The sequence below is a fragment of the Columba livia genome, chromosome 4 (genome assembly GCF_036013475.1).
Source record: "Columba livia isolate bColLiv1 breed racing homer chromosome 4, bColLiv1.pat.W.v2, whole genome shotgun sequence".
Classification (NCBI taxonomy): Eukaryota; Metazoa; Chordata; class Aves; order Columbiformes; family Columbidae; genus Columba; species Columba livia.
In genome coordinates, this window is record NC_088605.1 from 52,939,647 (window position 1) to 52,954,028 (window position 14,382).

Here is a 14,382-nt window from a genome sequence, read left to right on the forward strand (position 1 = left end):
CATTTTTGTCTGCCATAGTTATCAAAGTTCATTTCAGAGTGACTTGAAAGGAGCATATTTGTATGCATCCATATATACTTAGTGACATGAAGCAGCATTAATAACTCCATTACTTGTAATTAAATTAACTTTTCTTAAGATTGTGTTTAAATTACATGAAGGCTGTAACACAAGCCATCAAAAAGCAGCACATTCAATATTAAAATTAAATGTTAAGACTGAGGGCGTGCCATCATGTCACACTGTTGAGGGACAAAAATCAGCTGTACTGAGACATTCTAATTTATGGATGGATGTCAGCGTCAGCCTTAAAGTATAATGGGTTTGGCAACATATGGCACAGTCACTTCTTTTACTAGGTAGAAATTTCCCCTTTAGACAAAGCCTACAAACAGATGAAGAGGTGTATGTTACTCAAAGGCACTTCATAAAGATATTACAGTTGAGCTGTTCAGAAAATATTATGGCCTATGAAGACTCAGTCATTTAAAAATGCTAATAGCTTGAGCATTTATGGCTTTTTGCTAATTCTTAATGGATCTGTAGTTTATAATGTACTTGCAAAAATTCATTTAAGAACAAAAATAATTTTGAATTATAGGAATATAGTAAAAAGATCAGAAGCAATAAATATAGGGTTTTATCATTTTTTTCTTTTTCTCCCCACTGTCTGCCTCTAACATATAATTGCACCATTCAGCAGAATGTGTGCTGTAGTCCTTCCCAACTTTTTATCTTCTTGTTCATTCCTTCATTGTGCAAGAACTGTGCAATGAATGTCAAGATAATTGAACAGTTCCCTCACCCCACCTTCTTTTTGATAATGTTGTATTAAAGCTAATGAAAAAATTTGCTTGCATGAAATGATTAGCATGTGCACCTGCTTTCAGGGTTCGGATACCCTTGTGTCGATACAGTGAGTATCTGGCTGGGCCTATTTGAGCATACTCTGAACTCAATTAGCTACAACTTAGCACAAGCTTATAATAAACTCATCTTAAGTGAGTAAATCTCCTTGAGGCTGCCAGAGGTACCTGCAGGTGATAGTAACACCTTCAAGATGATACATAAACTCTCACTTTGTAAAAATAGCCTTGATGTTTTCTCGAGTCTTCCCTGTTGGTTAGAGAATTAGAGCACAATGAAGTCAAAGGAAATGAGTCACCTCATTCTGTCACCAAGTTTCCTCTCTAGTTCTCGGTCAGTTGATTTCCATCGTCACTCATCCCTGCTGACATAAAGTATTTGTACTAGTTTTCCTCCAAATGGCAGTGAAATAAGTCTGAATCTTTTAAAACATGCCAAATCACTGTTGAAGAACACTGGGACTTTTCACTCCTATGGCTATGGAGAATACCTAATACCATTCCTAATAATCTTGGGCAATTTGAATGATTAATGCGTTATTTTTGCTCAAAATAAAATATTTTCATTTAAATGTTGTCAAAAAGCAAATTCACAGAGGTACGGATACAGAGCTAAAGAAAATTCTTTGCTGATTCTGTGTGAGCAATCGAAAGGCTTCTCACCTGCTTTTGGTGTTTGTGGCCTACAACATAGTTTCAAATTATTTTAGTTCTCTCTCTTTATCTGTGACTCATAGAGAAAAGGCAGATGTAGAGCTATGTCAAGGAAACATGGTCATTAAATTAATTTCATTCTTGGACTTCAAATTTGTGACAGGGTGGAAAAAAATGATGCCATTGCTTGAAATTAAGTTCTGACCTCTTCTTGAATCTGCCAACATGGAGGTGTTCCTGACTTAGACCAAAAATCCCAAGACACCACAACGGTGGATTATCTGCCATATCAGTAAGATACCTTCTTGGGATGTTGTTGTTACCATACTGTTCCTTCTCAGCAGAAGCGTCTCACATGCAAAGAGAAAAATTACAGCCTGATTCAAATAGCTGCTGAATGCCAGGTACAAAGCAGGACTTGACTAATAGCCACATAGCACAGTAGTCCGAATGAAACTATACAGGCTGCTCAAGACGAATGTGTTGCAAGAGTAAGAAGATGTAGGACATATACCGTAAGTTTTCCACAGGTGGGACTCGGACAAAGAAATGCCTTAACAATGAGTCAAAATGAATTCCTTTTTAAGAGCCAAAATACTCTGGAACTAGCCAGCAGTTAATTCCTGTGAAATCCAAGTTGAAGCAGAAAACCACAGCAAGTCTTTGGCCGCTGGGCCCTTTTATGGGATGCCACTGGGTGATGGTGCAATGGTTGGCACATCTCTAATTAGGGAAGATTGGATGCAATTTACTGCAGAAGATGAGCAAGAGTTGCACATAACAGTTTCAAGAGGCAACACAATACCCAAGAAGGACATGACGGAATAGCTTTCAGATTGTTTTGTGTGTTCCTCCATTGACAGAGATGCCTACAGCACTACAGCTGCCTTGTACAGACTAGTTTTAGGTGTGCCAAGTGATAGATCTCCATTTCCCAAGAAAAAATGGGAAATTCTTTGACTCGGTTGTCCAGAAGTCCTCCTTGATTATAGGCCTTTTTTTCCTCTTCCTAAAAAACAGTAGTTACACCCTTTTCTCTAGTCCGAGTTATCTCAAACCAATCTTACTTGTTGTGAATGCTTTAGGAGCACACTTTTCAGCTCCTGAGTAACTAAGCAGTTGCTTTCTAATGATGTCCGCATTTTGCTTTGGAAAGCCAGACACAGTATGGCCTAGCATGCTTAGTGAGAAACAGGGATCTTCCATTGCCACTGAGGACTTGAAACAAAAGGCTTCCTCAGCACCAGCTCTATTTCCATACATGAGATTAATCATGTAAATAATCTTCTGTAAAGAAATGAAAGACTGCAGAAATTTGTAGCACAGTTTGAATCTGCACAAAATTCAAATGTCAGGACTCTGTCACAGCATTTTCTTGCCAAGTTTATATACTTGAATAATAATTCAATATTTCCTCCTGCATACAGTACTTTGGTAAACGTCAAAGCCATATAACTGGGATTTATCACATAGGCAGCTACGGATAGCTGGACCTCTATCCATTCTGGCTGCCCTACAGTAACTTTTTAAAAAATAAGAAAAGGGAAAAGTGAAGGCCTGAACCTTAACTCATCAATACTGTGAAAGATAAAAATGATAATGATTCTGTTTGAGACATGTATGTGTCTGAATGGCCAGAGGCACACAGTGACGTGTGCTGCACTGAAGTTAAAACATTACTTAAATCTGCAAAGCAAAGATATCCATTTGAAGTTTCCTGATGAAATTTAACAAGGGAAAGTGTAGAGTCCTGCATGTGGGCAGGAACAACCCCAGGTTCCAGTATAGGTTGGGAAACTACATATTAGAGAGCAGTGTAGGGGAAGGGGACCTGGGGGTCCTGGTGGACAACAGGATGACCATGAGCCAGCACTGTGCACTTGTGGCCAGGAAGGCCAATGGCATCCTGGGGTGTATTAGAAGGGGGGTGGTTAGTAGATCGAGAGAGGTTCTCCTTCCCCTCTACTCTGCCCTGGTGAGACCACATCTGGAATATTGTGTCCAGTTCTGGGCCCCTCAGTTCAAGAAGGACAGGGAACTGCTAGAGAGGGTCCAGCATAGGGCAACAAAGATGATTAAGGGAGTGGAGCACCTCCCTTATGAAGAAAGGCTGAGGGAGCTGGGTCTCTTTAGTTTGGAGAAGAGGAGACTGAGGGGGGACCTTATTAATGTTTATAAATATATAAAGGGTGAGTGCCACAAGGATGGAGCCAGGCTCTTCTCGGTGGCAAACAATGATAGGACAAGGGGTAATGGGATCAAGCTGGAACACAAGAGGTTCCACTTAAATTGGAGAAAAAACTTTTTCTCAGTGAGGGTGACAGAGCACTGGAACAGGCTGCCCAGGGGGGCTGTGGAGTCTCCTACTCTGGAGACATTCAAAACCCACCTGGACATGTTCCTGTGCGACCTCATCTAGGTGTTCCTGCTCTGGCAGGGGGATTGGACTAGATGATCTTTTGAGGTCCCTTCCAATCCCAAACATACTGTGATACTCTGATACTGTGAAAGATAATACAGATAAATGGCATATATAATTGAAACAAATTGATATACATATCAATATAAATAGAGGTATATATGTTTATTATGTGGAAATTTAACCCATGTGCTGTGTTTCATTTTCATCACATTTTGTTAAAGAGTGTGTGATGCCTCTGTGCATGCAGCTATTTGTATGCATATATACATATAAGAGTTTTTCATACAGAAATGTATGTATGTGTAAATTGTGTGAATGTAAATATAAGATAGGCCATATGTCCCAGAAGTCCCAAAAGAGCATCTGATGTTGATATGTAGACAGTGTGTTAAGGACCTTCCTAATTAATAACCCAGATTAAAACCTCTTGGCAATCAATTTAAGATTAATGACAGAAGTCATTCTCTATGCCCTTCCACCCGCATCTCGGGCTGTGAAAACCCTGGGTTGTGAAACTTTAATCCTGTTATCTGCTGCTTTCTTCATCTGAAAAGCCTACAGATTAACACAGCAGACATTATTGAATTTACAACCAGCCGCTCGGACAGCTGCCCTACTTTCAGCAGTTAATGGAAAAGGAACTAATCTGGTTAGGAGCACAGGACTAGTTCATAAATCTGGGTGCCCAAGACAGTTAAAGCTGTCACGTCTCTTCTGGAAAGCAGTGACCGAATTAACCTGTCAGCTTGCTTCTTGCTGCTTCTTGAAGGTAGTCGGTCTCTCTGTAAACCGGACTAATGAGATACTCGACATTAACATAAACTACATCGGCCTTCCCTGTACATAAGGGCTGTGCCCAAGCTAGGAGCTGTGTTTTATAGCTGGGTTTGGTTAGCTATATACTGCCCTCTTTTCACTGGAAGCCAGGTAGTGATATAACTGGTGTTACTGCAAACCATGCCATAAAAATATGCTTTGCAGAATTAAGAAAACAAATTTGTTTTTTTCCCTTTTGAATCATGCCCAGTGAAAGAAACAGTTATTGAAAAAAAAATGAACTGCCAAATGAAATGTTTTCTTTTTAGTACAGCTTGGGACTGGGGGAAGAATTGTAATGCTCTTTAGGGTAGCAGGGATGGTACTTGACAGCTATAGCAAATTCATACTCCACCCAGAAAAGACTGACTTTTCCATTCTTAATAGGCATTATCTCCATTGCCAGCAAAGGTGAGGTTACCATGATGGCAGGTATGGTTTATTTGTTGCATTTTAGGAGGTCTAAGGCACTCATCTTTCAGATAGCTATTTGTAAACTAATAAAGCAAGAATTCTTCTGGCTGCACACTCTCCTGGCAACTCAGCTTTTTAAAATGCTCTTTTAAAGTGTATCATTGCTTCACAAAAAGTACATTCTATGCTGGCATGACAGTACTTCCATCAGGACCATGACCCAACTATATAGCCTTCTGTTTTCTACCCCATTTCCCCAAAAATGAGCCCTCGCATGATTTTTCAGAATTTTTGATGATGCTCGAAACATGAGCCCTACTTCAAAAATAAGCCCTAGTTACAGTTCATAAACAAATCAATTTAAATAGTGTCCAGGTAGCTATACATGTAAAAAAGTAGCAAGTTTTGGAGCAAAAATTAATGTAAGACCCTGTCTTATTTTCAGGAAAACAGGGTATCAGCAATGGCAACACTACAGGTGAAGAACCATGCTTAGCAGCATGGAACTGCCTCCAAGGACATGCACAAGGTCTTTTAGACTCTGGGAGTAACAGTCAAATTGGTAAAAATGTCATAACCTTAACACTGACAAGTAGATTTATTTCATTCATACAAGTGTTCACATTTACGAATTCTGAAGGCTTATTTTAAAGAGAGGAACAGTGCTCATCTGCACAAAGGGAAGGAGTGCCAGAAGTGACTGCCTACCTAGGTGGGAAAATATCTTTATTTCTCATTACATCAGAGCAACGTCATCTTTTAATAAAGATGATTACTGCGTTCATTGATTGACAGCTAGCAAATCTAACTATTAAGATATTACTTCACATAACCACTCTAGGTAGGATGGAGCACGTGAGAGATAGACAGGCTGGACCCTCCTGGATGTCAGCCTGCAATCCAGTTTTAACAAAGTGAAACTGTGATACCCATTTACGATGAGCATCCTTTTGGAGGAATCACTACTACTGACATGTTTTAAGTACCGTGTTTTAATTGCAGAATATTCATCTGGGTCATCAGCACAAGAAAATTCCAGTAAGCTCATAATCATGCTTGGTTCTTTGCTATCAGTTGCCATTTTAACAAAAGGGGCAAGTATGCTCTCCAAAAAAATACTTTTTCAGGGAGGCCAAGGGACAGTTGTTTTTCTGAAGTCTTGTTCAGTGCTTCACTCACCAGGATGCATTGCTTTCTCTTGGAGACTGACCTCTGAATTCAGTCTGAATAGGCCAGGCTAGACAGGGCTCTGACCAGCCTGATCTGGTTGAAGATGTCCCTGCTCATGGCAGGGGTTGGACTAGATGAGCTTTGAAGGTCCTTTCCAACCCAAACTAGTCGATGATTCTATTCTATGAAATGAATACTCTTAAATGTTTTCTTCCACTTTCTGTAACAGTGAACTTAATAACTGTAATGGTAATATGGGTCTGTTCTGGAAGTTTTAAGAAAAACTTCGGCTCCAGTTTAGCTTTTAACTCTCAGGTCTATACAGACAAATTCCCACTGGAAGAAATGGCAGAAGGAATATTTTGGCAGAAAACACTTAAGGAAAGGAGATGCTCTTTAACTCCTTTTTAATCTTTCATACTTCCTAGCTAGTTTTGCGTCTTCTTTACCATTGCAGGAATTTAGAAGATCCAATATAAACATAAACTTTGCTATATGAATGATACTGAAGTTTCTTTTTCAAATTCTCAGTCAACAATTTTCTTTAGCATAATAATTTCCATGTTCTACTAAAATATTGCTATACCATACTATCATTTAACAAGGAGCTTCAGTGAACTGAGTTTTACATTGTAATGCGACTTCTTGCTAGGTGCAGTTTGATTTTTAAAACTTTTAAACCATAAAGTGCACTGCTTCAAAGTAGCCACGGTAATCATTCTCTTGTTATTTCTGTACACATTTCAACAATTTTCAGTGACTAAAAAAAGCCAAATCATCTTCATTCTCTTGAAGGAGGTCCTCTGCAGTTAGAAAACGGACAAATCATTCAGATTTTAGAGAATACAGAAGTAAACAAAAAATCATGCTATCACTAGTCTTGTTCTTGTTGCCATTACGCTGTAGGCAAGCAAACATGGCTAAGTGATTTAGAAAGCACTAAGTTGGTAATAGTGCTGGCATCTCTGCTGCAAGGGTGGATGACGAGCTGCCAGCTGAACCCTGTTAAAGCATTGTGGGGAGCTGACAGTTGGGGTACTCCTAGGCACTGCAGCTAGTCTTTTGTTTCAAAAGTCTGTGTTCTCTCCGTTTAAAGCACTTGAAGCCTCAGCCTTCCACCAATTACTATTGCACTCTACAGCTGACAGACTGTGCTGCTGATGTAGTATTTTCTGCCTAAGCCCAGTGTTGGAATTACTGAAGAAACACAAAGGGAACAGAAACATGAGCCTCACTTCAGAGAATATAATAGTGTCAGTGTTTCTAACTGTAAATTTTGTGATGCTAACACAGTCAAAATGCAGAATATAATTATTTTATGTGTGCTTTGAGATGCTCACAAAATAACATTAGCTTAAATAGATGTTTCTATTAATCCTGAAACCATTATTATAAATGAATCTTTAAAGCAAGTAAAGGGTAATAAGCTTAAAATTAAAAACAAGTTAAAATGTCATCCTTTTTACTAGGCTGTTTTGTAACATTAAAAAAGCTTGAAAGTACTCAATAGTTCTACTATAGAAATTCTTCTAAAATTAGTTGCAGGGCTTTTTCCTTTACCAGTCACGATATTTGCTTCCTGATAGCACAAAATCTTAAATGCAGGTGCCATAGGCTGTCTGTGGACTTAAAGCTATTTATGTGCATAGATGTGCACAGGATCAGAATCTCAGCCAGTATCAAACTGCACAAAGCGACAAGGTCATGTAAAGAATTTGAAATGCCTTTAGGTGCTAAACTACAACTCAGAAAATAAACACAAGAATTTAGATAAAAGAACAAGACTCTAACGTGCATGTTGTGAACCTGTGACAAGTTTTCTTCTCATGTAGTAACAAACTTGGTGGTAAAGGTATTACAGTAGAGAAACAACAGCAGATACTCCTCCACCGTGCCACCCTAACAGCACCCACTATCAGCTCTGCTTCCTAGCTGAATGGAACGCTGAGGACTGAAGGTTGCCATACCCTCAGTTAAAACCCTCAAGCAGTTAACTGGTTTGTCAAAGTACCCCAAAACTAATGTGCTTCAATCTTCTTTACCCCTTTAATTAAAAAAAGGAAAGAAAATATAAAGAGGAGTATTAAAGTAAGGTAATGCATCATTTATAGATTTTGTTGTTAGTGCAGAAAATGAAACACAGCTTTGAAAACAAAATCTCCTGCTGCAGATTCTACTATGTTTGATGGGAGCCCTTCAAAAGAGTTCATGGCTTAATGGAGGCTGTTTATGTGGAGACTTCGATCTGTACCTGCTGTCCCCTGTCACTCCCTGGAAACTTGGCGGCAGATGTTGCAGCATTAAGTTGTCTCTGAAGTGGCTCTGTGTCCTCATCTCCCCACCACAATAGAGTCAAACTATGTTAGATCTCTTTATTTGTGCCTGAGGCATGTTTGGGAGCGCAGCTGTGTCCACCCCCACTCTACCTTTAGTGTTTCAGCCCCCAGGCGGCAAATGTGAGACCAAAACTGTTCTGCCACTCTTAACTACATCTGCTGACAATCCTGCAGCCTCGCTGCAGGCTGCCAAGGACCTGTGCCTCCACTCAAAACAGATGTCGGCAGCAACCTGCTAGCTCACACCTGTATAAGTTTCTCTAACCTCACGGATTGCTAGCTGAAAAATTTATGACTCCAAGGACTTCCATCCACAATCAAAGCTTCTTGACTAAACTGTGTGCAGCCCTCAAACTGGGCCACCCTCGGTATTACCTGGCAACATGGAAGAGGTGGGAGAGGAGAGAGAGAAGGAAGAAAAAGCTCACTGTGCTTTGATACTTCACGCTTAAATTTCAATTACTTGATCAAGGACTTGAATTCAGCAGTGAATTCTACAAATGGAAACTACCAAGTTCTTAAACAATAAAAGAAAGAAAATAAAACAAGACAACTATGTGGCTGCTATTTACCATAACAATGCTTCCAAAGTATGTCTATGTATATCTCACTGCACATACACTTGACTGCTCATCCATTCATTGACTTTAACCCATCGGGGCACAGTGCAGGAGCTGTACCTAGCAAGTTATAAACTAGTAAAAAGATGTAATTATTTTTTCCCCCAAGATGTGAAATACTGTGCCAGACATAAACTGCATTCCTAGAGTGTTACAGGTTTGATGATGGTTGGTTTAGATTTTATTCATCAGTACAATTCTACTCCTTTTTTCAGTGGGGACACCAGAGATTAGTGAGCTACTTCTCTGTTTTTCCATAAACCAAGATGTTGGTGTCTTCCTGTCACATCCAGAAAAGACAGATGACTGACTTCACAATGGCTCAACAAAGCCTTCCCTGCCAAAGCCTTCCCTGCCTTTATGGCCAGAAATCCTCAAAACAGGGCTGGACTGACAATTTTTTAGCCTGTTCAGGCACCATTTCTTCTACGTTCCTATTTACATTCAATTCACCTGTTAAACTACATTGCAGTGTATATTTTGTATGTAGATTTATTATTGTTAATTCAGTTGCTTGTAGCATGTATTATCCACACACAGAGTAAATAACTTGCCAAGGTAACAACTAGAATGATAACACTAGGATTTGACTGTGTTCACTATTTCTAGTATTGCACTTTTGTCATTCTGCTTCTTCCAACACTTGTCTTAATGAAATCTTACCTTTTCTTCTTCCATTAGAACAGTACCAAACTTCATCCCCATCATCAGGAAAATAATCTAAATACTGACTATCTCTCATTTTCTCAAAGGTAACTCCCTCCCTTTAAGCTCTTTAACCTCTCTAATTCTTATATGTCATCATAAAGATGCATATGTGGCAAAAAAGCATTCTTGCACACTGCTGCTTTGTGCTATGAATCTGAGGAAGCAGTTTGCTCCTATCTCTCTTTAGGTGTGCCACAAACAGGAATCTGAATGGTTCCAGTAGATTTGAAATACCTTAATGATACATCAGTTCTTGAGATAAATGCTAAGATTTAAAGTAATAATTTCTTAAGGAATAACAATCAGAAATACACTATCTAGCTTTACTATAAAAGGTTCAAATAGTCACTCTTACTTCCTCTGCTTCCCAGTCATAGCTGTCTTTGTAGTGGAGGCCACTTTTTCATGGGTCATGAGTGTTCTAGAAGAATGGATTGTCTAAGAAACAAGTTTCCTCACTTTTTTTTTCTATGAAAGTCACCTTTGGCATGTAAGTGCAAAGGTAGGTGAAGCAACTTGTATGAAAGCTATTTGTGGTCATGAAATTTTATTTTGTTTTAGTATTATGATAGTAAAATTCTACTCTTATAAATAGCTGGAAATAAGAAAGATTTGGGTATTTGTTACAGAGAGTGGACACTGCATGAAGTCTGTGCTATGCTACTGTTTTCCAGCTGAACACACAAAAAACACCCTGTGTTCAGGAGATCCGTGTTCCTGCAGCATTACTTTGGCTGATGAGTATGATGCATCTTTCAATATACTTTGTTTCCCCAATGCATTATTTTCTCTGTTGCGCCATTCTTTCAGCTGCACTGTTTGCTTTAGTTAAGGTCAAAGAATTGCCAATGTTCAGCAGCTGCTAAAGCCTGGCTGTAACATGCCCCGCTTTTGCTGACTCTAGCAGACATGGTCACCACATACAAACCTCATCTCCTTGCTGTGGTCGCATCAAAGAGACTCTGTCATACTGTCTTCGTAACAGCGCCCACAGTGCATCAAGTCGACCCTGTGGCAACAGAGCAACAGGACTTTGAGTGTGATAAAATCAGTCAATGGAGAGCACAGCACACATGCTGAGTTAATGTCCAAGGAGATCCATGGATAAATTTACTGGCAGAACTGAGCTGGATAAGCAAAGTATAAACCTAGGCTTGTATCACCCACACCACATAGCTGTGGTGCTGCTTTTTCCCATTGGTGAATGCAAGGTAATCCACTATCACCTCCACTGAGAGCAGAGTAGCTGTGATCTAAGCCACATTTATTTCTGAGTGATTTAGAAGTAATATGTTTATTTGCCAATACCTGGGGCTGATTTTGCCACATGTCCAGCTGAGATTTCTCCCACATTAATGTGTTTGTTTTTACAGCATGTATACAGCAAGGTTGTTGCTCTCAGGAAGGCTCAAACCTGCTCAGCACATGGTATACAGCTGACTTGTGCTCTGTGCGATTCTAGCAGGTACTGAATGCAGCAGGTTCACTGGGAGTGCTCAGGCTGCCTGTGCAGGAACATGCACGGCAGCTCTGATGCTTGTCAGAAGCATCCTGCTCTGCACAGATGGGTTGCAGAGTGTGCATGTGTGTGTGTGTGGATAACATATTCAGGACTTCTGATAAGAAGTTGTGAGGACAGAATAGCTTTGTCTGTACTCCCAGCTAAACCTGTGTATTCTGTGCTCTTACCCAACTTCAGTTTTTAAGAAGAGCTTGTTATGGGTTTGCAAGTGACTCATGGCATCTACAGAGGAAAATGTCTTGATGCTGTTTATTGTGTTTCGCTTGTTTGTCAGGCTTTGTAATTTTTATTTTTCTTGATTGGTAGCGAGTTTAATTCAATGTTTAAAACTCAGTATAACAGCTACAAACATTGTAGTTTTAGGCTTCATTAGAAATACATTGAGATAAACAAAATGCCAAAAAAGCCTCCATATATTTTAATACTCTTACTGTAGGATGCATCCCTTTTTTGTGAAAGGATAACAGAATGTTGCATGTAACAATGAAGGAGTGCATTTAGGGCTAAAAACTCTGCTCCTGCTATCCATCCTGAGTAGGTGTTAACTTTGAGAATAGCATATTACATTTGAATGGGAATACTTGAAAAATAATGTACAGTTCAGCATGCATAAGACTGGTAAGGCAGACAAATGCCAGTCAGCCTTTAGTACAAAATTATATTGTACTGAAGACTAAAAACATTACCTTAATTGGTGTATACCACTTCTCCTGAATGGCTGGTGAGGTAGGCTTTGGTTTAGGTGGTTTAGGATGAAAAGGTTCTTCTGGTTCTTCTGGAAGTTTCACCACAGCATTTTTTGCTTTTTCTAATCTAGCTCCTTCTTCAGTGGAACCTTTATCACCCCAGCGAACCTAAGTAAAGCCAGAGTTCATATGTAAATGTGCTGTAGGAAAAGGACAAGGAAACTGATGCAAATAAACAGACAAAGCTGAAAAACTTTATATTTGGAAGAAGTTCTAAATTCGCAAAAGGGGGAGATACTGAGGAAAATGTTCACTCTTCATTTGTGATGACAAGTATTTTTAGTTAATATGATGTTTTTGGCTGGGATAGAGTTAATTTTCATCATAATAGTTTGCATGGGGCCTTGATTCGGATTTGTGCTTAAAACACTGCTAACACAGGGATGTTTAGTTGCTGTCGAGCAGTGCTTACACAGTCAAGGCCTTTTCTGCTCCTCACACCACCCCACCTGTGAGTAGACTGGGGGTACACATGAAGCTGGTAGGGCACATGCTCAGAACAGCTGAGCACAACTGCCCAAAGGGATATTCCACACCATATGATGTCATGCTCAGCATATAAAACTAGGGGGGAAGTTGACAGGGGGCCATTCCTCAGGGACTGGGTGGGCATCAGGTGGGTGGTGGTAAGTAATTGTTTTCATTTGCATCACTTGTCTTCCTTGGGTTTTATTTTTCTTTTCTCTCTCGTGGTTATTTTTTCCTCTTTCCTTACAAATCATTATTCTTCTTGTTATTATTATTTCTTTTTAATTATTAAACTGCCTTTATCTCAACCCACAAGTTTTCTCACTTTTACCCTTCCAATTCTCGCCCCCATCCCATGGTGGGCGTGGGATGAGCAAGTGGCTGTGTGAGGCTTAGTTTCGAGGCAGGGTTAAACCACAACAGTTAAATACAATTGTAAGTACGAGTGTCTCAGTAGCAAAAAGTCAAGAGAAATACTGAAAGAAACTTCTACCATGCATCACATGGGCTATAAAAAAGACAGAAAATCTGAAAAATCTTCTTTTCTTAATGATGCAAAAATATAATTTCCAGTTCTGTTTTATCCTAGAAGCAGACCTTGATCTGGCCCTGATGAAAGGCTAGATTTTTTACACCCCAGATTTCCTAACACAGCATGTTGTTGAGAACCTCAGTTTAGACAGAAAGCAATACTTGAGCAAGTTTTAGCAGAAGCTCCTTGAAACTGCTCAGGTTTTCAAGTAGTTCTGCCAGAAGATATATATACTGGAGAAAATACAGGTGAAGCAGTCTAACCTGCATAATAACTAAATGCAAAACATGTAACAATGTATACTTTATCACTGCCACAGTATATAAAATACATACAATCGGGTCAAGGAGAAAGGAAACCTGGGTTATTGCTGTTGGTGAGACACACACATATTTCCACTTCCATGTAAGGTCGTATTTACTATGTTGTAAAGAGAAAATACAGAAAAACACCTTCCCTCCGAGAGAGATCATTTGTCTTGCTACAATAATCTTATTTCATCTTGTAATTGGAAACACTGTGCAGCAATTAGAGCAAGGATGTTTGCTGTATTGTACAAAGAAACAAACCTAGACAAGACTCTTACTTTATCATCCAAAATAACATCTAGAAGCCATGGATGAAGTTTGAAAATTCTTATTAAAACTGGCCTGGATTATTTGCAGTGCAAGCCTTCTAAATCATGCAACCTGCTACAATCTAGTCTGTAAGAAGGACGTGATACACCTAAAGCCAGCAAGTTAAATTCTGACATTACATCTTGGATAAATGTGGTGCGCTGATGAGTCATGAAACTGTTACTGGAAAACAGCTAATCATTACTGAAGGATTCCACTTGCTTTTTTCAGGGACCTCCTGACTGGAGATGTCAGGCATGAAAACAGAAGAATCAAACTAAGAAAAATCAGAGAAGACTGACCTTCCACCTGGGGGAAAGAATTAAGAGCATGCTGCTTGCTAGGTAAATGTCAGTTTTATCTTGCTACCTGCCAATTCAAGCACTTGAAAAGTATGCAGAAAAACACTGGGATGCAACAACTCTCCCACTGCAAAGGGGCACAACGTTGTTTTGCTCACCAGGAAAAAGACATTTCCCAGTCTTCATTCT

The 14,382-nt window shown here is 39.5% G+C and overlaps 1 protein-coding gene and 1 long non-coding RNA gene across 6 annotated transcripts in view; one reads left to right on the forward strand and one right to left on the reverse strand.

The window, feature by feature from the left end:
• Window positions 1-14,382, reverse strand: part of ANTXR2 (ANTXR cell adhesion molecule 2) — a 121,159-nt gene that overhangs the window by 39,370 nt on the left and 67,407 nt on the right. For 2 of the 4 annotated variants that reach the window (XM_065061692.1, XM_065061690.1), the window contains 3 exons: window positions 12,215-12,382; window positions 10,935-11,015; window positions 4,090-7,145 (listed from right to left, as the gene is read on the reverse strand). In XM_065061692.1, coding sequence (XP_064917764.1) covers window positions 7,086-7,145; window positions 10,935-11,015; window positions 12,215-12,382 — 309 coding nt within the window. In that variant the 3' untranslated portion in view covers window positions 4,090-7,085. Of the gene's footprint in view, window positions 1-4,089; window positions 7,146-10,934; window positions 11,016-12,214; window positions 12,383-14,382 lie in introns of those variants that run through there. The other 2 variants (XM_065061693.1, XM_065061691.1) reach the window with 1 other exon arrangement.
• Window positions 1-14,382, forward strand: part of LOC135579376 (uncharacterized) — a 104,584-nt gene that overhangs the window by 21,353 nt on the left and 68,849 nt on the right. Inside the window, exon 3 of one of the 2 annotated variants that reach the window (XR_010472353.1) lies at window positions 14,123-14,235. This is a non-coding gene — a long non-coding RNA (uncharacterized LOC135579376). Of the gene's footprint in view, window positions 1-13,206; window positions 14,236-14,382 lie in introns of those variants that run through there. The other variant, XR_010472351.1, reaches the window with a different exon arrangement.